Genomic DNA, 23,488 nt, shown 5'->3' with positions numbered 1-23,488 from the left:
ATATAAATAAATGATATGAAAGGATGAAGATCAATATTAAAGGATTATATCGATAGTAAAGGATTCGACATCGATATTAAAGTTTTTACGAACTTTCTCTTTTTGTTATCCAGACTTGAGCTGCTGTTTCATGGATACCTAAAAAGACTGTCAATATCAAAGGAGTGGCTAAGTAAGAAGATGAAGAATGGAATGGCCACGAAAAGCAGAGGCAGAAACTTCAATAATTTAGCAGAAGAATAATCCATGAATGTTTGAAATGATAATTTGAACATAATAATGGGAATGACCATTGATTTCGAAGAAGTTAATTTTCTTTTTTTTAAAAAAAGAAAAAAGAAGAGTAAAATAAGAAGAAATAATGAGTGAAAATCCTGCTGCTATCCAAACGTGTAATCGAAGGTGAGCCTGTAGAAACAGAAATGTTCATATAGAGTGTTAGTAATGACGAGGAAAATATATTGAATCGAATCTATAATGGTATGAGAAATTAATAGGATACTTGCTTCAACAACCGTGGCGTATACATCAAAATACATTGTATCAGGTTTCTAATTCTGCTTTGCTTGTAACCATTCAACAAAATTGTCGAGGATCAACGGCCAAGCGAGTTCCGAATCGTAATTGATCAAGTCTGGATAACTTATCTGCATAGTCATCATCAAGCGTCAAGGATTGGATTTATCAATAGTTTATGGTGACGATACTAAACAAAGAAATTTAAGGTGGATCCTTTTTTCTAGATTATTTCAATTAGAAATTTGTTTATTTTCCATATCTATAGGTTCAATAGGGGAAAAGTGACAGTTCTTTTTTAATTTTATTTTGATGATTCTACTTGTTTTTTTTATTTTATTATTATTATTGTTTTGATGACCCTACTTGTTTTATTCAATTCAAGGAATGAGCGTATCATTGAATTTGCACGGACTCTCTTGTAGAATTCAGAGCATGTTCATAAGTTGATTCCAGAACTATTTTCCTCACTGTATTTCACTGGTAGTGCGATATATGCAAGCAAATATAATGACACATGTCGGTGTTAATGTGCTTTGGGGGATAATGAAGGTACCTCATTGCAGAAACGAAAGAAGCCCATCCATTGATCCATGTTAATAACTTTATAGTCAGTTTGAATCTGCATATGTAATATGGCAAATAAGAAATTTTCTTTTGACCTTCTTGATGAGGGAGAAAGACAGAAAACATGGAAACAATCGGTCAATAAATGCAAAAGGTTGAAATCCTATGCAAGAAAATTTGTTACTCGGAAACATGTCTTTCACAAAATTGCCAACCATGTAATAACTCCTAAGGTTCTCGTGAGAAGAAAGATTAACTAGGTCCTTCAAGTCCATTTATCACTACTTGGCAATGTGCTCCAATAGGTATGCTGGCGAGAGGCTATAACTCAAGAATGCAACTCTTAGACTAAGTGCTAGTGCTACTATAGAAGACCCAGGAGTACTGTTAAGCAGTGCTGGAGTTAACTGCGGTGTGAAGTGTCAAACAGACCATGCCTGTGGATAAATGTGGCAAACTAAAAGACAAAAAAATGAGGTAGTGCTCACCTTCAAGTAATCAACAAATGCATTGACTTGGGAATGAAACTGAGACCCCAAAACAAGATCCAGTAACTCGCATATACTTTCTATGTCAATACTCTTTTGCTTCTCCTCTAAATAAAATATCAATGGAAAAAGAGAACGTAAGGATCAAATTGAAGCAAGCTTCAAGACTAAAAATACACTAAACATTATTTATTTACCTGTTAAACAATACCGGAATGCATAAGAATAGAAGTCCACAAAGTTTGATGGCCTCCTTACCTTCTCAAAACGTCAGAAATTGGTTACTAAAAACTTTGTGCACAAAATTATGCAATACACTAGATAATTTATTTTCAAAGTTTCAACAAGACAAGTATAATACCTCTTTCTCGAGATCTGGTAGTGCCTTCTTTAATTTACTAACAGTGTCAGCCCTCAGGGATTTGAGACCTGTTCGCCATTCATCCTATCAAATATGTACCAGGTTAATGTTGCATCAAATGAATTTACCAAGGAGGGAATAAATGCTTTATCTTGTAATAAGATGGGAAGTGGACATGAAGAAAAGATGAGAAAAATAAACGAGTAACATAAAAAACATAAACAATTCATAGGTATTCTTAGCAACCAAAATTTCTAAATTGAAGCTGAGAATATAAATGACATGATTTTCCTTATAAGCTGGTGCTGAACACAGATAAAATCAAAGTTTTTTAAAATAAAAAACAATTTCCGTGGTGGTATAAAATTACACAAGAATGGGGGTTAGAACCCCACTCTAAAGGAGATAATAAAGACTCAATACTTGGATAAAATAAAATATACTCTTCATGGATTAATATACTAGTTAGAAAATGAAAGAGTGGATTATATGATGTGAAGCATACTGTGGTAGATAAAAGGACAGAATATCAACAAAAAAAAATGTTTGGGACAACAAAGGTTCAAGTAATACTAGAAAGAAGATCCATTGTATAATTTACAATGATCCTAGGTCCACAAGAGAGTGAATATTCTTACCAGGTTAAAGTATCCTTGTTTTTCAGATTTCATTTTCCTGGTATGTGCAATCCATTAGTTCCCAGACAATGAGGACATATAAACCAAAAGAAAAAAGGAGAAAGAAGTGTTTCAATACTTCCAAGTACTACTTACCAAGCAAGCATCAAGATCCTTACATCAGTGTGGTCCACTTCAATGTCTGAACAAAGATTTTCAATTCCTTCTGGACTGTTAAAGAGAAATAGTCAGTACTACGTACACCTATAAGGATCTTATTCATACAAGCACTCAGAAGTGTCCTTAATGATAAGGAGAATAGCCTCCTTGATCATGTAAAGAACATGGATGGAAGTTTGTTATTGGAATATTGCTAAGAATTTAACATTACAATACTGAATATATATGATAGAACGCAAAGCTAACTAACAATGCTGAAAAACTAGATATTTCAATTGACCAGAGTTGACTTACTCGATCAAACCAGAAGAGGGATTGGCATACGAGTAAAATAGGCTATCGATCCGTTCCAACTCTTTTGAGCTTGCTCTACTTGAGGCTGAATAAATTGAGAATCGAGTTCATAAGAATTGAAAATAGAGTAAAAATAGGAGCTTATATTGTGGAAGATTTAAAAAGAATCAGACACTTTCACATAAATCACCTCATAAGAACAAAACAGCATGATACTTACTAGTTACTACCATATGACTAAGAAAGCCACGAACCACACAGTTTTTCTTAAAAACAGCCAATAGATCACCCAACAAAGTTCATCATTCTTCACTCAATTAAATGTGGAAAAAAAAACTGAAAACAATGTATAAAAATAGTTTGCATGTTCAGATTCTCTTGCTTTCAATTTCCAACTCGACAACTCTCACTTTCCAATCAAACCTTCAACTCACTCCATATCATCTCGGATTAACTCCAACAGGTCCTCAAGTACATGTAACTCAAAAATCATAACACACGCTCCAAATTCCCAAATTTCATAGCGCGTGAACACAATTGAAGCTAAATACTAAATCTATTCATCTACTTAAATCCCACTCGATTTAAAAACTAACTAAACCATCAACATAACAAGATGCGCACATAAAATGGTAAACATAAAAACCTCCTATACAAAGGCATCATCATAACAGTAATTAATAAAAAATGAACCACAATACATATAAAAGACGATCATCGATGTCTATGGCGAGATTTAGCAGTAGATGAATTGGAATTGTGGAAAAAATAAAAGATCAAGTACCGGAGCGAAAGAGATCGACTGCGGAAGAATTAACGGAAGTTGAATTGGGTTGACCGGTTTTCCTTGTAGCAGACCGCCGCATCTTCTTGTTCTTGTTCTTGAAGAATTGGATTGCGATGAAGGAGATAAGAAGAGAGAGCAAATAAGAAGAAGAAGAAGAAGAAGATTGAATTTTGTCGCAGCAAATTGGAGAATTGCAAATCTTCGGCCCTTTCGTCTTTTTAATTTTTTCCCCTTTTTTATTTCTTGGTTTTCTTAAATTATATTATAATGTATGTAGTTAGGTTTTACCGTATAAGATTTGAGTTTTTATTTCGATGATTTTAATTCTCTTTTAAGTGTTCCGAAAATAAATTCAACAAAAGACAGAGAAAAATATATTCCTAAAAACTCACCTGACTTTCACGTGTCATACTCAAAAGAGATAAGGAACAAAGAGTAACAATCCTTTGCAGAACAAAGAAATACGAATTCTAAGCATAAAGTTCCATCCTAGAGAGTTATAAGAGTATTTATAAGGAATTTGATCACGATCCTAAATAGTGTATCATTTTATTTTATATTCTCACATTAAAAAAACAATTTTTAGATTTTTACGAATGGTAAAAATTTTATCAAAATGTTAAATTTTTGACCATTTTCTTTTTTTTAATAGTTAAATTTTATTTTTTCTTAAAATTTTTTTGGAAAACAATGGATCCACCCTAGAAAATAACAAATCGATCGTGATTAATTGACACGTACTACATCTAGTTTAGATTTAGCTCATATTTGGCTATCCAATATCAACTATTTTCTCTATTCATAACAACTTTCATAATATTAAAATATTTATTATTTTTACTCGTCCAATTTTTATAAATATCACATATAGAAAGAATATTCTATGTATTCGATAAATTATTATTTGTGTATTATATTGAACTTAGATCGAAAAAAAAGGACAATTGAAGTTTACATATGCGTGGACTTGTTCCATTCTTACTTGGGAGCTTGATGGTTAATGGTGATTCTATTGGTGTTTATGGTTGGATATTATAATTTGTCTAAATATTAAAGTATAAGACAAATAAATGAGGAGGTTTAGAAGGTTTTCTTCCCCTGCTTTAAAATTATTGACAAGCTTTGGAACTAAAGTTGAAAATAAAATTATAAGAAAATGTCGAAAATTTCTTGACTTTATAGTTTGGGTCAAAAAATGTAAATTAAAATACCAACTTATAAAATGAGTTTTTAAAAAATTAAATTTTGTTTATAAAACACTCTTTAACTTGCTAAAATTCAAAAATACCTCTCGGTACTTGAACTAAACTCTTAATTTCTCGTTGCAAAAATAACTTTTTTAAAAAATGAAATAAAGTTAATAATCTCCCCCATTAAAACGGTAATCGATTTGTTTAAACTCTTAATTTCTATGTTTTTTTATGTTAGATAAACAAGCATCAAATAATTAACAAAAGGGAGAGTAAGAGGGTATTGAAGAAATGAGTGAGAAATATTAGATATAGAAAGGTAAAGCAATATTATCCATAAGAATCAAATGATATGAACATCAAATTATTGAAACCTTAGGAACGTTTGGAAGAAGGTTTGAACTATGGGGAGTTTATGGTTATGATAAACCTAGTATTAGGATAAATGTAAGATTATGATAAAATGTGTTTCGGAAAAGGAATATAAATGCAACGATAAGATGTGTTTGGGATAAGAGTTTTGTATGATATATTTGGGGAATGGTTAAATAAGTGGTGTCATGATTTGTTTTTAAAAAATCATATTATAAATCCAATACACAAATTGCAATATAGGCTGTGTTTTTAAAATAAAAATATTAAAATTAACAAAACTCGTAAGCATAGAAATTATAAATGAGAAAAAAAATTAAATAAATAGTATTTAAACTTAAATGAGTTAATTATAAATGAGAAAATGTTGAGGGAAAGTGGGATAAAATTAGAGTTATAATAACCATTCGGAAAATGTGAGTTCACCTTCTCCCAAACATTCCGTGAAAGTCAAATCAAAACAAAACTCAAATTTTAAAATTAGAACGGTAACAACTAAATTGAAATGAATTTAAAATATATTTTTTTCAAAATATTTAATAAAATTTGTTGAAAATAAAATTTGTTTAAAACATATTTTCAATATTATTTTAAGGAATTATCGAACAAAATCGGTTTTCCAAATTAAACAATAAAAAAAAAAGCGAATTTAAAAAGTAGAATTCTTAGCGCGAGTCCATAAAGTAAATAAGCCTCCTTCCATTGCAATTTGTAACGGTCCTCTCCTTTCCATTTCAAAGCTCAGAACCAAACCACCAAAACAAACTTCCCCTAAATCCCTCCATTTCTCTTCCTTCCCATTCCGAATCCCAAACCCTAAAACTCCTTCATCACACCTCTACAATGCCAACCAGTTCTCCTCGCCCCGACCGGACCAAGATCGCTAACTTATGGCGTTTCACCCGCTTCATTGATTACCGGTGTTTTGCTCCGCCGACGCTCGACTTTGATCCTGACTCCGACGCTCTCAGTCGGAGGCCTTATCGCTTGCTTCCTCGTCAGGATCATATCGATCTTTTCGTCCTGAAGCTCGACGGTTCTGTTTTTGGTGATTCCTACTCCATTTTCTCCATTTTCTTTTTCTTCTGTTGTTTCTTGGAAGACGTGAGTAGAGAATCTGTGTTTCGGTGAAGTTTCTGTCGGTTTTCTGGTGGTTGAGAATCGATATGGAAAATGAATGATGAAAGATGGAAGGAAACTGTACTGGAAACTGTTTTAATATAACTTGCTTAAGAGAACAGAACGGAGTATGGTTTCTTGATAACGCTGTAGCGGTAAAATGCGTTTAGAAAATAGTTGGTAATTAAGGTGTTTGGCGCTTATGGCTACAATGGCTAAGAAAAATGCAACGGCGATATGTTTAAATATCTCGATTCTTTAGTTTATGCAGTTTTTCTCTGCTTTAATTTGTAGGTGTGGAGATCATGTGAAAATAACTAAATATTTGATTTGAAGCTACTTGTTCTTTATATTGCGGGAATATGGTTACAGTGTCAACTACAAGTTAAACTGATTTTTGATTCTTTGGCTATCCAGGCATTCGAGTATCGCGGAACAGTACAGTAGCAGATCTTAAACGAGCAATAGAGAAGGTTTTTGATTCCCCCGGGGGGAGTGAACACTACAAGATTACATGGTAGTACTGACTATTTACGAGACTTATGGCTAATTTTACACTGGAGATTTTGTTTTTGTTCCTTTTAGGAGCTTTGAGATGCTATTGGGTTTTCTATGAACGTCGTTTTGTTTATTTTCACCACATTCAACATTGCTGAATGTACATGTTCTTAGGTCACTTATCTGGGGACATTTCTGCTTATGTTATGAAGGCGAAAAGCTTATTGATGACAAGACATGCATTAAAGGTTATGGGATTAAGGATGGTGATCAGGTGTGAGAATATTGTGATGTGTCTCTTGCTTGTTCGTTGAGTTAAACGTTAGGTGTTCTCTAGCTTTTAATGTTTTCCCCTGTTGTGATAATGCAGCTTCAGTTTATTAGGCACATGTCTATCAACTGTTTGTCGATGAAGAAAGACAGGAAGAACCAAACTGTTCCTTGCAAAGCAATGCTGTTGTGAGTTTCTAAGTTGTTCTTTCTTATAGCTGATGTTGCACATGTGTCCGTTTCTTGCAAAACAGTGTCATTTCTTATCTGTTCACTTTATAGGCTGCACTAGCACATGCATAAACATGCCAATGCACGGGCACATACCGTTATCTTTTCTGAACAAAATTGCTTGATTTGATGGCTTGTAAGAAGCAAAAGATGAATACAAGAGATGGATACAGCACGACACTGATATTGAGACACTTTCTTTTCTAAAAATTTAGGATATGATATGGCAATAACACCTTTATTAAAATATTTATCATTTTTATATAAATTTTTTTTAGTAAATGAGATTTATATGCTTAAAAAGTTGATGTATTTTACGCTCAAAATTTATTAAAATTGTCACATGTGTTTTCTTAATCTAACTCAACAAGTGATTTATGCATGTACAATTCATTTGTTGTACAGATACACTAGCCAAACTAGCCAAACTAAAGTGTCCATAGATTTTAGATGGCTTGTTTTTTAGTCCCATTGTACAGTCTACAAACTATGCATACTTTCCCAATATTTTATTTTTTCTGCAATGAACAGTTGATGGTTTATTCTTGAACTGTTCTATTAGACAGTAAACTGATATTTCCCATAAAAGTTTATCGCCAGAATCAAAAGCTGTTGAAGAGAATCAAGCAGATGGTCAAGACGATTTCAAGGATTATCAAGTTCACAGGGACGATTCGAACCGAGAGGAGGTTGCTTCTGTGGCGAGAGCTGGATTTCAGCTGGCAAATTTGTTCAAAGGACGGGTATTGTATTCCAGGATATGGGGTTTCTGTAAGAGTGCATCAGAAGGCAGGAATAGGGCTTCCTCTGCTTTTCGCATTGCTTGAGATTGGAAATGGGACATGGAATCACACAAGCTGCAAGGTAATGAACTTACTTAGCTAGGAAGTGTAGGGATTGAAACTTAAGCATTTGATTTATGAACAAGGCAAGTTAGATTGGAGTAGGCCTAGGAGGAAAGGAAATAGAGGGAAGATTTCTGAAATGTAAATATTAGCCTCCATTTGTTGTTGGATAGTTTTGTAAAAAGTTCTTTTGCTTCACTTCTCTTTTCATCTTTGGAGTTAGCAGTGAAGTTAGGTCATGTTTACAATAATAGTATGAAAATTGGCTTCATTTTATTACTTTTTTTTTCGTTGTTTCATGTGTTATGTAATTGTGTTATGACGTGTCCTTAAAAATTACATGGAAGTGGTTGCGGGAATTCAGGTTGATGGTGGAAGGTGGTATTCGAAGTTGTCAATGGAGGTGATTGCTAGAACACGGAGTTGGCCATGCGAATGTAGTCGTTGGAGTTGGTCACCAAAGTGTGACACTAGTAGTCGTCAACAAGGCTAATAGTTGGAGTTTTTGATTGTGGTGAGTTGGAGAATGAACTGGGATTAAGTTGGGTGAGTTGATGGACAAAACGTTAAGTTGATAATTTTTAACGACCGAATCCAACTTATTTTGATGAGCTAAATACCCTTGACCAAAACTAAATTTAAATAATAAAAAATGTAAATTTGTGCAATTTTTTTAGTGTCAAAATTTAAAACTAAAGCATTTTAAATATAAATTTTGCTGTTAAAAGTTGATATATTTCCATGTACTAGCAATAGAATTAAGATCAAATATCAATTTAAATCCGGAAAGTTTGGTTACCATTAAATTAGAATGCCTTGCAAAAAAGACAATAAAAACACAAACTTTTCACATTATGACAAATGTAATAAACTTTTCCCACTATGACAAATGTAATAAAATGCTTATGTGGTTATTCCATATCTTATTTCGAGTGACATTGTCTCAGCAGTTTACTGCATAATATATCTTTCCATATTTATATTATTCTCAAATTTGATCCATTGGGATGTGTTTCCCTTTTATGGAGCTCTGTCAATTTATTATGAGATTGTTCTTTCTTTGTTTTGATGTGCTGTTTATATTTAAGAAGGTTTCATTGCCAAGGTTGTTGCACGTGCTCTTTTACTTGTTTTTTCAAAGAAACTTTGACACAACACATTGTGTTTGTAGCAAAGGACTTCTTTCGAGTGTGGTGACAAAATTCTAAGTGGTTGGCCGGAAAGAACATTACTTCCAAATTACACTAAATTGAGATAATGAAGTTCACACACATAAATAGGAAAGACTCAAGTTTTGAGGAACCTAAGTACTTCACGACAAGCTAATAGTCACCCACTTACGGAGAGTGTAAGTTTTAAAGAGAGAGAGCTTCACATCTAGGGAGAGCCTTGGTGTTGACCGAATTACTCTCTACGATTATCAAGATAACAATCTACGCCCTACACATAAGTACAACATTGTAAATCGCTTAACTTGAATATATAAGTGGATCATTTTTCTTGGGCACGATTCCCTCAAACATGGGTGTTGTATCACCAAATTGGATTGCCAACTTATTTGTTATTATTGCTTCTCTTTTGTTGATTTATTATTATCTTTCTAATTGTTAGGATGTGGTGTTGTGGGAGATCTCTAAGTAATGTTAAACAACCACCTTCCAATTTTTCAACCATTATTAATTTGATTCTCACATTTTTCTACAATTTACACTTATTCAAAGAAGCTTAATACATGTGTAAAAATAATGCTTCAATGATCTAAATACGAATTGATAAAGTTCTAATTAAAAAACCACGTCATATAATAATTAAAGAAATTGGAATAAAAATAGGTATTTAATTACATTAGAATATTATTTAATATAAGAATGTCATATATTATTAATTATAAATATTACAAAGAAATCTATCCTTTGCCGTTTGATATTCAAATATTTAATTGTTTATTTGTTTCCATATAAATCCTCAAGAATCGCATGTAAACGCTCCCCATTTGTTGTTTATGTTAATGCCCTTGAAAAGGGTAAAGCAGAGAGATTGAAAAAACCTAACCCCAAAGAAATCAAATTCTTTTTCTTCCTCCTCTTTCCCAAGCAATCTTCCAAAACCCTAATCTCTTTTTCCCTTTCTTTCTGTTCATACTCTCGAATTTGAATTTGTTGTTTGCTCCGGCCGGCGACGAAGGCCTCTTTAGGAATTAGCTTCTGCAAGCGACAACCCGGAGACCATGTCTGCTGTGGTGTGCGGTTCCAAGAGATCCTTCTTTGAAGAACTCCCACCTTCGCCTCCCATTGCCAAGCGCCTCCGTTGCTCCACTTCTACTTCTCCTATTAGATTCGCTGCTCCCTCTCATATTGATCACTTACAGCATTTGTTTCCTCAGATGGATCGTCAGGTTTCTTCTTTCTTCCTTTTGGGTTTAGATTCAGTTTTGGTTTGAATTTCAGAAGCTTCCGTACTTCGTTGGTTTGGTTATTGTTCTTATTTTGTGTGTGATATGATATTTATTGATATGATAGGATTATAACCTGAATCTTACAAGAGTTGTAGACCGGGGGGGGGGGGGGGATCATGTAGTGTTCTTCTTCTTGTATGTTAATAGTTGAATATGCTTCTGAAACTTGAAATATCAAGTAATTTGAATTAGCTGCGGCTTGAAATTTGAGTCGTTCAATTTTTGATGCATCCATTTCGGTGTTTTGTTAGATAACTGCTCCCATATATGTCATGATTGATATTTCAAGTTTGTCTTTTTCCCAAGTTTTTAATTATCATGCTTTGATTTTTGCCTTTCAGCTTCTTGTGAGAGCCCTTGAAGAATGTGGCAATGACTTGGATGCTGCTATCAGAAGTCTGAGTGACCTGTGTTTGGGGTCTGCTGTTGAAAATCCTGTTGCTTCTGCGGAACCAGAGACAAATTTGGATCAAGGTATCACAGAATGCTAAGTAATGAAGTAGATGCTTCATATGTAGTTTCCTTGTTTCTGTTCATTCATGATTTTAATTATAATTATGATGATGAATGTGTTGATGCATGCTTATTTCTTTGAAGAGATCTAATGGGTCGCCATTTTGCTGTCCGTACTTTGGAATCCCAATTATTTGCTACCTACTCTCCTGTTTGTAGTTTGGGTTGATAAACTTATGTTTACTGAATTTGGCTGGTATATATACCATAAGCAGTCGGCAAAAACCTTAAATCTGAATTGCTGGAGATAAATCTGCACGAGGAATTATAATTTTCTATGATTCTTTTGTCTTTGATGTTGTATTGCGGCTGTTGCACCTGATAAGTTCCTAATATGTTCTTTTTTCCTAGTCTGGACATCTTATTTCTATGTCTTCAGCTAGTAAAACATTGATATTAGTTACAAACTTATCATGCATTTTCTGCATAAAGCATTGTTAGACCTTTATCTTATTTATTTTCTGTAAAAATAAATAATTTAGTGCACGTTTTAAAATTCTCAGGTTCAATCGCTAACAATGGAGAGGTTGCTGCTTCCGAGAATTCTTCAAGCAGTGTTTCTCTTGATGGTAGAAAATGGATTGACTTGTTTGTTGTCGAAATGACGAACGCTACCACAGTAGCTGATGCTAAGACTCGTGCAGCAAGGGCATTAGAGGCTTTAGAGAACTCAATTACTGCACGTGCTAGTGTTGATGCTGCACAAAATTTTCACAAGGTAATTTAATTTTAGTGCCCACAGTTCCAAAATTTTCACGTACAAGGGGGACAATTTTGGGGTATTGATATATTTTTGGAGCATTTGAAAGCAGCTATAATTGGTTTGGGCTTTTTTACTTGTAAACTTATGTTCTTTTCATTGTCGCTCAGGAAAATATGCAACTAAAGGAACAGATTGAATTACTTGTACGAGAAAATACAATTCTGAAGCGAGCAGTTGCAATACAGCATGAACGCCAGAAAGAATTTGAGGATAAAAATCTAGAGTTGCAGCACCTTAAACAGTTGGTAGCTCAATATCAAGAGCAGCTCAGAACCTTAGAGGTGAGAATTAAATGTAGAACGTTTTGAAATATCTTCTCCACTACCAACCGACCTGTTTTAAGTTTTTAAACATGTTCATGTTGGTGCAACATTTTCTAACCAGTTGAAAAAAACTTCTGTGTCTTTGGTTACAGATAAACAATTATGCATTGACAATGCATTTGAAACAAGCTCAACAAAGCAGCTCGATTCCAGGCCGCTTCCATCCCGATGTCTTCTAGCAAACAAGAATGTAAAGAACTAAGTTATTGCTGGCAGAAAGATCTAAAGTAGAGAGGAAAGGAGGAGGGAGAGCAGGGAGGAATGGAGCATGTTCATTACCGTCTTCTTGGTTTCCTATGAATAGAGAATAGGAGTACTGTGTGCTAATCAGTGTGTTTGCTTAGTTTGAGTTTGGTCATATCAGTCAGCCTTGAATGGTTTGATTGCAACCACAGCTTTGTTGTGAATTTTTATTGTTTTCCCCTATAGCTTTTAATAAAAGGTTATATTCAACTTGATGATATCGTTTGCAGAGCAACGTAAAATGAGAATGAGAAGTTACCTATAAATTAAAAAATCACAAAATTGACTCGATTTCTATATAATAGATGATCATCAGAGGACTGTTAGTTTTTTTTAAAAGAAAAATAAGAATTCACTATCATAATTTCTTGAAAATAACCTTTAATTTAACAAAATATATGTAATAAAAACACCAACAGTTGAATTTAGCACATGACTGGTGTTATTAATGATGTAATTAACAAGAATCTCTTTGGATATTCATTAGTTGGATTTTATTTTTTAAACGAAACTTTAAAATTTAAGAACAAAGTTTAAAGTTTAGAGATATCTTTCAAAACAAAGTAAAAAGTTTGGGTCATTTTTTACAATTTAGCGGAAAGGAAAAAACTCATAAAAAGATCCCTAAACAAAATTAAAAGAGTGGCATTACGTGGTAATAAGAAAAATCAGACCACATCTTTCGATCCCCTTCTTCTTCTTCTTCTTCTGCTACTGCTGCTGATTCTCTATCATCCAGTCTCCAAAGCAAACGTAAAATTTCCCACCAAAACGATGAACAATCCAACCCATTTCTCCTCAATTTAGCACTCTCGTCAAACCCATTTCTTTTCTAGTATTGCCTTTAATGGCCGCTTCATCTCTTTCTCTTCTTCCATCTCCCCTCACCTTTGAGCGTTTCTCTGCTTCTTCTTCTTCACCCTCATCTTCTTCCTTCTTCCATGGTGGAACCCAACTCAGGTTCCACAAAAACTTCCTCTCTGTGCATTCCTATTCCTTTAACTCTTCTCCTTCTTCTCCCAATTCCCGATTTAATAAAAGGGTCTCTTCGAGACGACGCCTAGGACTTGTTGTTTGTGCTTCTGGAGATTATTATGCCACTCTCGGCATCCCAAAATCTGCTAATAGTAAGGAAATTAAGGCCGCTTATCGGAAATTGGCTCGTCAGGTACGGGATTTGTTCGTTTTTGTGTGTGCGTTTGTGTAATTTGGTAATCGTGATCAAGGTGGAGATTAGTTGTTTGAGAAGTTTATCTGTAGGGAAATAAGATTCTCTGAAAAGGGTTTGTTTGTTTAAGCTTTCAATGCCATCTTTGAACTTCTTCATGTGTTGTTAATCACTGATAATTCTACTACTTTACTCCCAATAATAACTGATGATTTTTTGTGAGAAGTCCATGAGGCATGACTATTATAACTGTGGACGATAAGCTGTATTTACTCTTATTTGGTGTTTATGAACTAAAATATTGAATAAGCTTAATGCCAGCGAAAAATGTGAATACGGTAACTTTGTTATTCTAAAGACGCATTAGGGATTGTTCCAGAGCTTAAGAGTGATTAGGAAATAATCTTAACTGGTTTGGTACAACTAACTGCGAAATAATCTAATAAAACAGTTTTAGAATCTGTTCCCTAGCTGTAAAAAGCAGAATCAGATGTCACTCCTTAACAATTTTTTTAAAATTTTAATCATTGCTTTTATATATCTAGTACTAGTATATTGGTTGCAGGAGAAGAGAAATATTAATTTGTTGAATTGATATCTAATTTTACTTTTAGCAGCATATTTTAAAAATTGTGGCGATCAATTTGTGTTTTAAAAAGTAATTTTACTACTTTCTTTTACCATCAGTTTTACCAAACAAAAAGTTGTTAAGATTCTTCCATAATCATCTCATAATTGCAACCAACCTAAGCCTAGACATATTCTTAATAAATTTGTTAGCCATATTGACTTTTTTTTTCTCTTTAAATTCTCTCCTTTCTCTCAAGTATCACCCAGACGTCAATAAAGAACCTGGGGCAACTGAGAAGTTTAAAGAGATCAGTGCTGCTTACGAGGTATGATTGAGGAAAAAAAGTTTAACCGTAATGGATGTGGTGCATTTTCTCAGAACTTTTCATTTCAAATTACAAATATATCTGAAATGTGTGATCTTTCAGTCTTCATTATCAATATTTAAGTCTTTGCATTTCCTTAAACCATCTATGTCACAATCTCTTCCAAATTTGTTATTTCTGAAAGTTGGTTCGTTATTTTGTGGCATCATCGATTGATGATGAAACACTTTTAGAATTCCATACTTTCACACTTATTATAATATTGTCCTTTGAATCTCAAGTACAATGCTGCAGGTTCTTTCAGATGATAAGAAGCGGGCTTTGTATGATCAATATGGCGAAGCTGGTGTTAAGAGTACAGTAGGAGGTTCTAGTGCTTATACGGTATTGTTGTTATTGTTGTTATTTGATATCATCTCTAATTTCTGACGGAAATAGTGCTTGCTTGATGCATTTTCACATCAAGAAATTTTGGGCCTTATACTATATTATTGTTGCAGACTAATCCATTTGATTTATTTGAGACATTTTTTGGACCAAGCATGGGAGGATTTGGTGGTATGGATCCAACTGGGTTCCGCACGCGTCGTAGCAGTACCCTTACTAAGGGTGAAGACATACGGTGAGTAACAGTGTGAATCATGCTTGAAAAATACGTTTTTGTTTTGTTACTATTTTTGGAGTAGTGTGATATTTCCTTCATGTGTCAGTCAGATTCAACTAAGGAGATGTTAATTGTACCTATACTGATTTCCATCTTCGTTATAGGGGATATGGGTTACAAATTTTTTACTGTTTTATTTGTTTTTTAAAACAAGATACGTTTCATTGAACTTGAATTGCCTTTCTCTACGTCCACTTCCTACTTTCATAAGGTCCAGCGACCGAATGGCTAAATGATACTCATTCATTTTTTTTTTCTAAATGAAAGTGGTTATTTTCATTTTAAAAGATGATAGTTGTACTTAATGCTAACATAGGTTCTTCTGGACGCATTTAGTTAGCCTATGGTAAGAGGTGAGGCATGGCACATCACCATAGTCTCTAACATGTGCACTTATCATTACAGCTGCCATGGTTGCCATTTTTTCATGTTTTTGGTAAAGCATGTGATTGCACATAAGAAGAGTCTATTAAACAAAGAGTTGTGACGGCTTTAAGTTTTCTCATTATCTGAGATGATACTGAGGGAGATGTAAGAAACTCTACATTAAAAGGCCATCAAACCATCTTCTTCTTCTTATCCTTGAAATTCTACTTTAAAGTTGAAACAGAGGGCTTCTTCCTACTGTGACAACATCAGACACTTTAGGTACGGGAATTTCTTCTTTGCCAAGCAAACAATTCTAGCACCACGATTCTGGTCATGAACTTTTCAAACAACCACTACTTATTTTGGATAGTAAAGACAATCATTAAGAGAAATGAACTGTTATAGATAATAGTTGACTGGAATTACAGCTACTTTAATTGATTACATGTTTTTTGGCTGTCTCCATTTGATAGGAAATTATTTCTTATAAGTTATAATCCATATTTATTAAAATGACGAACAAATAACTTCACAATATTTTGAATCCAGTTATGACATCAATTTAGGATCTTCTGAAGCCATATTTGGATCAGAGAAAGAATTTGAGCTGTCCCATCTGGAAACATGTGAAGTCTGCACTGGTACTGGATCTAAAGTAGGCTCCAAAATGAGGATTTGCTCAACATGTGGAGGGAGAGGTCAAGTTATGAGAACTGAGCAAACACCTTTTGGCTTGTTTTCTCAGGTATGGGCATCAATGTTGCTTTAGAACTTGTTCTTTGGTTTCCTTGACTTAATAGTAGGCTGAGTTTGAAAATTCATTTAATCTTTATTTGCTACATTGATTGTTCACTTTACAGCTTTCATTCAATTTTCAGCCAGAAGCTTTTGTTTGATATATGATATGATTTGATTGGAGCGCTTTATCTATCATTCATTAATCATTATTGGGGATAGTTTTTTATTTGTAATTCATGCTTGTGTCAGGTCTCTGTTTGTCCAAATTGTGGTGGCAATGGTGAGGTCATATCTGATTTCTGTCGGAAGTGTTCTGGTGAAGGGCGTATCCGTGTTAAGAAAAACATCAAGGTTAAAGTTCCTCCAGGAGTCAGTGCAGGCAGTATCCTAAGAGTTGCAGGAGAAGGTGATGCTGGACCCAGAGGGTATGGGGTTCAAGATTTTATTTTATTTACTTTTTCTTTCTTTAGAATGTTTTAGCTCATGTGTGCGTAAACTTTTTTCCCTTAAAAATATCTGTTTTCTAGATGTTTCTGATCCATAACCTTGCGAGGCACTTATGACTTATCTGTCCTCACGCGTCCTTGAAATGTAATATTTGTATGGATCATCAGTATACATGGCCTCAAGATTCCTTTATTTTGAGAAATGGGAATGCCCTGTCTTTCTGTCAAGGTTTTATTTTCAATTTCTCATTAGATATTCATGCATTTAAGTCATCTAGGTTTTCTTCTTTGTCAGGGGCCCTCCAGGAGATCTTTTTGTGTATCTTGATGTTGAAGAGATACCTGGAATTCAAAGAGATGGCATCAACCTTTACTCAACAATAGCTATAAGTTATCTGGACGCCATTATGGGATCTGTTGTCAAGGTGAACTCTTAATAGTCTTTTTGTGATGCATTTTGTTGAATTTGTCTCATTAGAGGGTTTAATTTTTATTCAAGCTATTAGTTTTTAATTAAACTCCATAAATAGTTGGATCGGTTGTGCGGCCAATTTTTTCAGTGTGGAACTATGCATCAGCCTCCTGCAGCACGTACAAGTGTATTGATGTTGGGGATACCTTTCAATTGAGATGCTTAAAGCTAATGGTTTCCATTCAAACAACACTGTCTATTATGAGCTTTTTTTTGTAGTGTTTGATATACCAGCTAGAAATTGTTGCAATTGTAACCTTCATTTCGGAAACTTAAATAATAGTTAATAGCTTTGCCACAATAGGACTTCATTTTTTGGTGTATAACTGAACTATTGACCAAGGATTGCGTTTAACAATATCTTTTGATATGGCCTATTCAGGTAAAGACGGTTGAAGGTATGGCTGAACTTCAAATTCCGCCTGGTACTCAGCCTGGTGATGTTCTTGTTCTTGCGAAGAAAGGTGTCCCAAAACTAAATAAGCCATCAATTCGAGGCGACCACTTATTCACAATCAAAGTAACCATACCAAATCGTATCAGGTAAAAAGATATTTATGTGAAGATTTTCTTGGATGTGTTCTTAAACAGTCAACTTACGTTTTGTTTTCAATACAATGGAAACATTTGACATGGGTTCTTGACCTATTATTTGGAAATAAAAGAGACCCACTAGAGGGAGTAATGGACATGCCTTTTCCATTTAAACTTATAAAACGGGTTCATAGTTAGCCAGGTATAATCTTCAGGCCTTGATATTATTCATCTCATATATGACATGCTTGTTTTCCTGGTTTCAGTCTTGTTTACCGAAATATCATTAGGCTGAGAGTGACACTGACAACCATATCTACACTACTATGCTTTACAACATAAATATTTTCTCCTTGTAAATGTTATTCATTCTGTTTCTTTTCTACTTTTCCTTCATCTTTAAGTAATTATTAACAATAACCATGTTTACAGTGAAAAAGAGCGAGAATTGCTTGAAGAACTCGCTTCACTTAGCAACAATGCTGGGACTGGGAGCCGTTTCAGAACTCGCCAAAAATCGCAACCACAACCAACTAGTAAGCAATATTCACAGATCTTTCCTGCATGTTTTTCCAAGCACCTACAACGGAAATCCATATACACATTATTATTGAAAAGAAAGGCAGAAGACTTTGAACCCCAAAAATAATTATTTGAATGTCATGGTGCGTTACTAAGGTCTTGTGTGACAATAATTTGGTCTCGGTCCTATGAAGCATAGACAGATAAATATATGAGATATGGATATGATAGGATATGATGTGGGCTTGTTTTTTTTTATGTCCTTGTATTCTTTCATTTTTTTCTCAGCGAAAGTTGTTAGGTTCTATAGAAAAAATGATAGGATATATGATGTTATGCCAATTTCTAAAAAACTAGGATTTAGATACGTTGAGGATATATACGTGTCAGTGTATATATATTCTAGGATATATGTAAATTTGGCACAAACATAATAAATTTCATCCACTAAAAAGCACAAAATGTCAAGTTAATGACAATAATACAAAATACAATACAAACACTAAATACAATACAAAAAGCATCATAAAGTTATTGAAATACAAGAGTTAATAGAATACAATAGAAAAGGTTGTTATGCTAGAGTCCTATGAGATGGCGGAAAAGAGGATTAGAGGTAGAATTGTTGAAGATATTCAAGTGGGGTTTTTATTTTGTTTTGTTTTATTTTTTAATGTGATATTTGGGGACTCAGATGATTTATTTTTATTTTTTGTTTTTAGTTTTGGGTTGGGACAGTGAGCTTTTTAATAGATTGTTTAGTTTTGGTTTGGAGAAGATCAGATAAGCTACTTTTTCTTTTTAATATATATATATAAAGAAAGAGGTCTAGTGTGCCCCCTTCACGTGTCTAGTGGACACACATATTCGATATTTCAATAGCTGATATATATAAGTATTTGGGTGTATCAATAGCTGATACATATTAGATACCAGTTTGCTGCTTCACGTAAAGTATATGTGCTTCGTAATTGATTTTTGTGTTTCTGAAAATTGATGTTATGCACAAAATTTCTACCTATTGCTTACTTTGTTTTTTGTTTTAATATTAATTTCTTCAATTCTTTACAAAATTAAAACCAAGTTTTGTTATAAACATTTTATAGTTTTGGGAATTTGGCTAAGAATTCAAATATTTCATAAAAAACAAGGTGAGAAAACAAGCATAATTTTATAAAACAGAAACTAAAAGAAGAATGGTTACACAGACTGCGTTTTTCTATTTTTATTTTTTTGCTAATGGGCATTTTTCTTCCCTTTATCTCCCTTTTGGCTTATCTTTCCATAGACTATAATTAGTGGAATTACATTTACATTTACAATATTGGAATTTTTAGAAATGATTGCGTTTGCAGATACAATTACAGAAAATGAGGTCAAGACAGTTGCTAATAGTACTGAATCTGCTGATGATGGAGACTCGAACGATATATGGAAAAAAGTACAAGATTTTGCTGGGTATGATCTCTTTTCTGTGCTTTTAATCATATCTCTTTGAATCTGATGATTATAACTTGGGAACCAGTTTTACTTTTAAAATTTTAAAAAGCTACCCTCCAAAGTCTTCTACTGTTCTAATCTTTCTGCCAAGGGATTCTTGAAAAATTGTTAAGAAATAGATTTCTATTGTTCTGGATTTCTGAATGCATGTTTGGACAATTGATCTTAAACAATTGTTTGTTTATTTTCTTTTACCTTGTTTTCCCTTTCTTTGTATTTATAAGTTGGTGTGCTAGCGAGAATTATTCTACATTTTGAAATTGACCGGTAATTTTAATTGCACATTAAACTGAAACTTCACGAAGACTTATTATCTAAATATACCCTTCATCCTAAGAGTATGTCCTTAATCAAGAAGTCAAATGTTCAAATCTCCTTCCTTACTTGTTTGTTGAACTATCAAAAATCTATTTCTAAGCACTTTTTCATATCCCACTTTGATGAAGGGGGTTTGAATGGATAGATGAAAAGAAAGAGGAAATGAGGGAAAAGTTCAAATCCAACTGAATTTATACCTTGTGCCTAAAAGTTCTATTTATCATGAAATTGGTGCCATATTAAGCAGAGGATATTACCTGTCTGGTTTTACAAGAAGGTTCTACGTTTTCAATAATAATCACAAAAGAAAAATCCTTACCTTCTTCGTAGAGTTTTGTTATGAGAACATTTCAAACCTCATGTGTACACAATATCAATAGCTTACTCTTGCATTTTGTAAAATTTGGAACTGGCAGGTCTGTAGCGCAAGGAGCTCTAAAATGGCTGAAAGATAACCTTTAGGCAGTCTCGAGTTTGGCTTCGGCTCTGGTTGAAACCTAACTAAACAAGTCTTTGTTCAACCTTCTTGGCTCTAGATCTCTACTCCTACCCAAAAATGGCTCAAAGACACTTTCTGGCAATTTTCGTGAGTTGTTTCTTCATGCGTCCTCCAGGGGTGACCATTGTGCTCAGAGTGGATGTTCATAACTTGCATAGAGTTGAGTGTTTTTTGTCTCATTAGTTGATGGTATCGATCAGAATTACATTTCAAACTATATTCATTTATAATAATTCAAAGCATTAGAAAAATAAATGATTTAACTTATTGAGAATGGAATTTTGTCCACTGAAAAATGGAGAAGAGGCCATTTCGAAATTGAAGTTGAAATTGAGATATCTATGCATCCTATTCATTGTGTGATTAATATTGGTATAGTTTAGGCGTTTCGATGGATCAACTGTTTAAATGTTTTCAGTATAATGTAGTGACCAAATAGATTAGACTTGAAACTTCAAGAATTTAACTTCAACGTTTTATAGTTCGGATTGATCAATTAGACATAGACCTGAAAATTTTAAAAACTAAACTTGTAATTTATTCAACTGATAATCAATCAAATATTGACAGTCCGAGCAATATGAATAGTGTAAGGCATCTTATCGAGCAACACAAAAATATAAAGTGTTTCATCTGTTTTCAATTTCTAGTGCTTTTACAAGTTCTAACTTTTTTTTCTTTTACAAATTTTTGGATGGTTAAAATCCTTTCATCATCTTGTAAAAACGACAGTGGATCGTTAGCTTTGTGTCTCTTCACGACTTTGCTTGATCAAAAGCCATATTGCTACAACCACAGGAGTTGATATCATGATAAGTGCTTGTACAATGTTGGGTTTGGTTATCTCTGGAAATATTATGCTTCCATACTTTATTCCAAATCCCCCTGCTATGGAACCTGCCCCCAGTTTCAACAAAAATTCCACATCCTCCTGTGTTATCACATAATCAAGTGATACAATCGAGTAAATATTCATATCATTTTCTTCAACATATTTTGAACCGGCTTGAAATGACTTTTGAACCGGCTTGAAATGACTTTTGAAGTGCTTAAAACACGCTTAAAAACATATTTTAGAAAATTCGTTCCAAATAAATCTTGAGAAGGGCATGAGAGATAATGTAAACTACTTCCAAAGCTTGTCTTTACTCATGTTAATGACATATAGAAAATAACTCAACGTCTTACCTATGGAGTGAGATAAAATTATTATATGGTTTCACTACCTCATAAACAAAATAAATTATTACCAACAACTAAATCAAACTATCAGAGATGCCATTACACAGTCTAAATATGCCATGTCTGAAAACAAGAAATGTAATTTAACTAAACAGTTGCTACCTTAGAGAGTACAAAGAGCAAATTCCCAAGCAGAGGCTGACGAACATGTTGGACTTGTATATCTTGGAATTAAAACGGTAAGTCTATGTTTGAGTTTTCTAATTCCAGGCCATCTTCACTAATTTTATTGCATAGAATATAATGTTTTGAAACTCTACTTTCTTTTCATTTTTCTATACAATTCTATATTGATTATGTTTAAGTTTAGGCTTTCCCGTCAATATCAAGCATATCTTAAAAGAGATTTATTGGGTAAGAGAAATAGAAACCTTGTTAATCGAATTTCAAAAAGATTTATTGTGCCGTAGAAGAAATCATTGCCCTGAAAGCAATTTTGGCACAACATCAATAATAAATGGTCTAAACACTGGTTGCTCAACATGCACTCATCATCAAAGAAGAATTTGAATCAATGCAAGAAGGAGCTCCCAAAGATCTCTAGTTATGAAAATGGTAGGATCATTAGTAGAATATCAGTATGGTTGATAAAAGAGACATCTTAGTAAATAGTTAGTAAATTTGATTTGTTAGGCATTTATCTATAAATAGAGGGTGTAAGGTTACGAGGAGAGAGTGAAATTTTGCGGATTTTCTTTGGAGAATTTATAAGAGATTAGCAAAGACTAGGTTGTGTTTATGTTGTTACTTTTCTTATCGCAATACAACATATTTTAGTGTTCTTTAGTTTTTTGTGCGTTCAAGTGTTCTTTTTCCAGGTTTGATAATCGAAAGACAGAATAGCTAACCTGACAAGAATTTACTAAAATTCCAGATTTCCCAGTCCAATTCAATCAATGAAACTTATAGAATCTAGCCAGAAATCAGTAAAAATACTGCTAAAATGTGGTAAACTGAATAGTTCCATCTATTTTTCTTTCATTCAGCCTAAATTCAGCTAATTAGGCATCGAATTACTATGTTGAATCAGCAATCTGCTAAGCATATGTTTAATGCTCTTATATACTTAGAGATAGAAGGCAATTAGGGAAAACAAACACCTGATTGATGAAACCGCCGGCGTCGTTGTCGTCGTCGCCGCTCGGATTCCCTCCTTGTCCAAGTGCTCGAACGGCAGGAAATTTCATCCGCGTATTGAGAAAGTAATTTGGATAGCGCATTGTGAGGCTTGCAAAATTCGTTGGATGCCTTCCTGATTTTGCCTTTAACGGAGGCGGAGCTGGAGCTGGAGCTGGTGCCGGAACGCCGATCTTCAATACTCCGGTCGCCGTCGCCGTCGCTGCCATTTTGCTCTATTATCTCTCTCTTTTAACGGCCACCGCGAAATTATCTTTGCTTCTTCACTCTGTTCCCGTAGTTGTTCGCGAGTGTGCCACGTGACAGAGTTTGATTGGTTTCTTCATTTCTTTTTTCTTTTTTCCATTAAAC

At 33.7% G+C, this 23,488-nt stretch overlaps 5 protein-coding genes across 7 annotated transcripts; 3 read left to right on the top strand and 2 right to left on the bottom strand.

Moving 5' to 3' along the window:
* Positions 1-193: 193 nt before the first annotated feature.
* On the bottom strand, positions 194-4,060 carry LOC101208355 (DCN1-like protein 5). The gene is made up of 10 exons (XM_004152126.3): positions 3,808-4,060; positions 3,024-3,108; positions 2,706-2,780; positions 2,571-2,607; positions 1,933-2,016; positions 1,769-1,829; positions 1,572-1,678; positions 1,073-1,138; positions 507-647; positions 194-408 (listed from the first exon to the last, which is right to left on the bottom strand). The coding sequence occupies exons 1-9, from the start codon at positions 3,887-3,889 to the stop codon at positions 552-554; spliced, it is 693 nt and encodes a 230-aa protein (XP_004152174.1). The 5' UTR covers positions 3,890-4,060; the 3' UTR covers positions 194-408; positions 507-551.
* A 2,010-nt stretch (positions 4,061-6,070) lies between these two features.
* On the top strand, positions 6,071-8,619 carry LOC101206096. Its single transcript, XM_004152282.3, has 5 exons — positions 6,071-6,420; positions 6,909-7,008; positions 7,164-7,263; positions 7,360-7,448; positions 8,080-8,619. The coding sequence occupies exons 1-5, from the start codon at positions 6,216-6,218 to the stop codon at positions 8,315-8,317; spliced, it is 732 nt and encodes a 243-aa protein (XP_004152330.1). The 5' UTR covers positions 6,071-6,215; the 3' UTR covers positions 8,318-8,619.
* Positions 8,620-10,305: 1,686 nt separating this feature from the next.
* LOC101208593 (hypothetical protein) lies at positions 10,306-12,850 on the top strand. Its single transcript, XM_004152127.3, has 5 exons — positions 10,306-10,730; positions 11,132-11,264; positions 11,807-12,021; positions 12,174-12,347; positions 12,482-12,850. Exons 1-5 carry the CDS (start codon positions 10,563-10,565, stop codon positions 12,566-12,568), a joined length of 777 nt encoding a protein of 258 aa, XP_004152175.1. The 5' UTR covers positions 10,306-10,562; the 3' UTR covers positions 12,569-12,850.
* Positions 12,851-13,273: 423 nt separating this feature from the next.
* Positions 13,274-21,109, top strand: LOC101208835 (chaperone protein DnaJ). Of its 2 annotated transcripts, none has more exons than XM_031883945.1 (11): positions 13,274-13,800; positions 14,628-14,696; positions 14,991-15,080; positions 15,197-15,318; positions 16,279-16,474; positions 16,717-16,892; positions 17,209-17,338; positions 17,768-17,928; positions 18,352-18,455; positions 19,779-19,899; positions 20,676-21,109. In XM_031883945.1, exons 1-11 carry the CDS (start codon positions 13,480-13,482, stop codon positions 20,719-20,721), a joined length of 1,536 nt encoding a protein of 511 aa, XP_031739805.1. In that variant the 5' UTR covers positions 13,274-13,479; the 3' UTR covers positions 20,722-21,109. The 2 variants fall into 2 exon arrangements, with proteins under 2 accessions (XP_031739805.1, XP_004152176.1); XM_004152128.3 differs by having other exon boundaries at positions 13,275-13,800; positions 19,797-19,899.
* A 164-nt stretch (positions 21,110-21,273) lies between these two features.
* On the bottom strand, positions 21,274-23,441 carry LOC101209077. Of its 2 annotated transcripts, none has more exons than XM_031883946.1 (2): positions 23,101-23,441; positions 21,274-21,655 (listed from the first exon to the last, which is right to left on the bottom strand). In XM_031883946.1, exons 1-2 carry the CDS (start codon positions 23,344-23,346, stop codon positions 21,647-21,649), a joined length of 255 nt encoding a protein of 84 aa, XP_031739806.1. In that variant the 5' UTR covers positions 23,347-23,441; the 3' UTR covers positions 21,274-21,646. The 2 variants fall into 2 exon arrangements, with proteins under 2 accessions (XP_031739806.1, XP_004152177.2); XM_004152129.3 differs by having other exon boundaries at positions 21,334-21,689; positions 23,101-23,409.
* Between the last annotated feature and the right edge of the window lie 47 nt (positions 23,442-23,488).

Source organism: Cucumis sativus, chromosome 4 (genome assembly GCF_000004075.3).
Source record: "Cucumis sativus cultivar 9930 chromosome 4, Cucumber_9930_V3, whole genome shotgun sequence".
In the NCBI taxonomy this organism is placed as follows: domain Eukaryota; kingdom Viridiplantae; phylum Streptophyta; class Magnoliopsida; order Cucurbitales; family Cucurbitaceae; genus Cucumis; species Cucumis sativus.
The sequence above is the reverse complement of the archived record's forward strand: the minus strand, read 5'-3'. Positions and strand labels throughout refer to the sequence as shown.

Excerpts from the sequence above, each read along its gene's own strand:
- LOC101208355 (XM_004152126.3), bottom strand. The coding sequence starts at position 3,889 with ATGCGGCGGTCTGCTACAAGGAAAACCGGTCAACCCAATTCAACTTCC. Across the intron at positions 2,017-2,570 it reads AACAAGGATACTTTAACCTG|GATGAATGGCGAACAGGTCT; the intron begins GTAAGAATATTC and ends CATATTTGATAG. Across the intron at positions 1,139-1,571 it reads CATTTGTTGATTACTTGAAG|ATTCAAACTGACTATAAAGT; the intron begins GTGAGCACTACC and ends TTACATATGCAG.
- LOC101206096 (XM_004152282.3), top strand. The coding sequence starts at position 6,216 with ATGCCAACCAGTTCTCCTCGCCCCGACCGGACCAAGATCGCTAACTTA. Across the intron at positions 7,264-7,359 it reads GGATTAAGGATGGTGATCAG|CTTCAGTTTATTAGGCACAT; the intron begins GTGTGAGAATAT and ends GTGATAATGCAG. Across the intron at positions 7,449-8,079 it reads CCTTGCAAAGCAATGCTGTT|TTTATCGCCAGAATCAAAAG; the intron begins GTGAGTTTCTAA and ends TTCCCATAAAAG.
- LOC101208593 (XM_004152127.3), top strand. The coding sequence starts at position 10,563 with ATGTCTGCTGTGGTGTGCGGTTCCAAGAGATCCTTCTTTGAAGAACTC. Across the intron at positions 11,265-11,806 it reads AGAGACAAATTTGGATCAAG|GTTCAATCGCTAACAATGGA; the intron begins GTATCACAGAAT and ends TAAAATTCTCAG. Across the intron at positions 12,022-12,173 it reads CTGCACAAAATTTTCACAAG|GAAAATATGCAACTAAAGGA; the intron begins GTAATTTAATTT and ends ATTGTCGCTCAG.
- LOC101208835 (XM_031883945.1), top strand. The coding sequence starts at position 13,480 with ATGGCCGCTTCATCTCTTTCTCTTCTTCCATCTCCCCTCACCTTTGAG. Across the intron at positions 15,081-15,196 it reads GAGGTTCTAGTGCTTATACG|ACTAATCCATTTGATTTATT; the intron begins GTATTGTTGTTA and ends TTATTGTTGCAG. Across the intron at positions 17,339-17,767 it reads TTATGGGATCTGTTGTCAAG|GTAAAGACGGTTGAAGGTAT; the intron begins GTGAACTCTTAA and ends TGGCCTATTCAG.
- LOC101209077 (XM_004152129.3), bottom strand. The coding sequence starts at position 23,346 with ATGGCAGCGACGGCGACGGCGACCGGAGTATTGAAGATCGGCGTTCCG. Across the intron at positions 21,690-23,100 it reads CCGGCGGTTTCATCAATCAG|GAGGATGTGGAATTTTTGTT; the intron begins GTGTTTGTTTTC and ends GTGATAACACAG.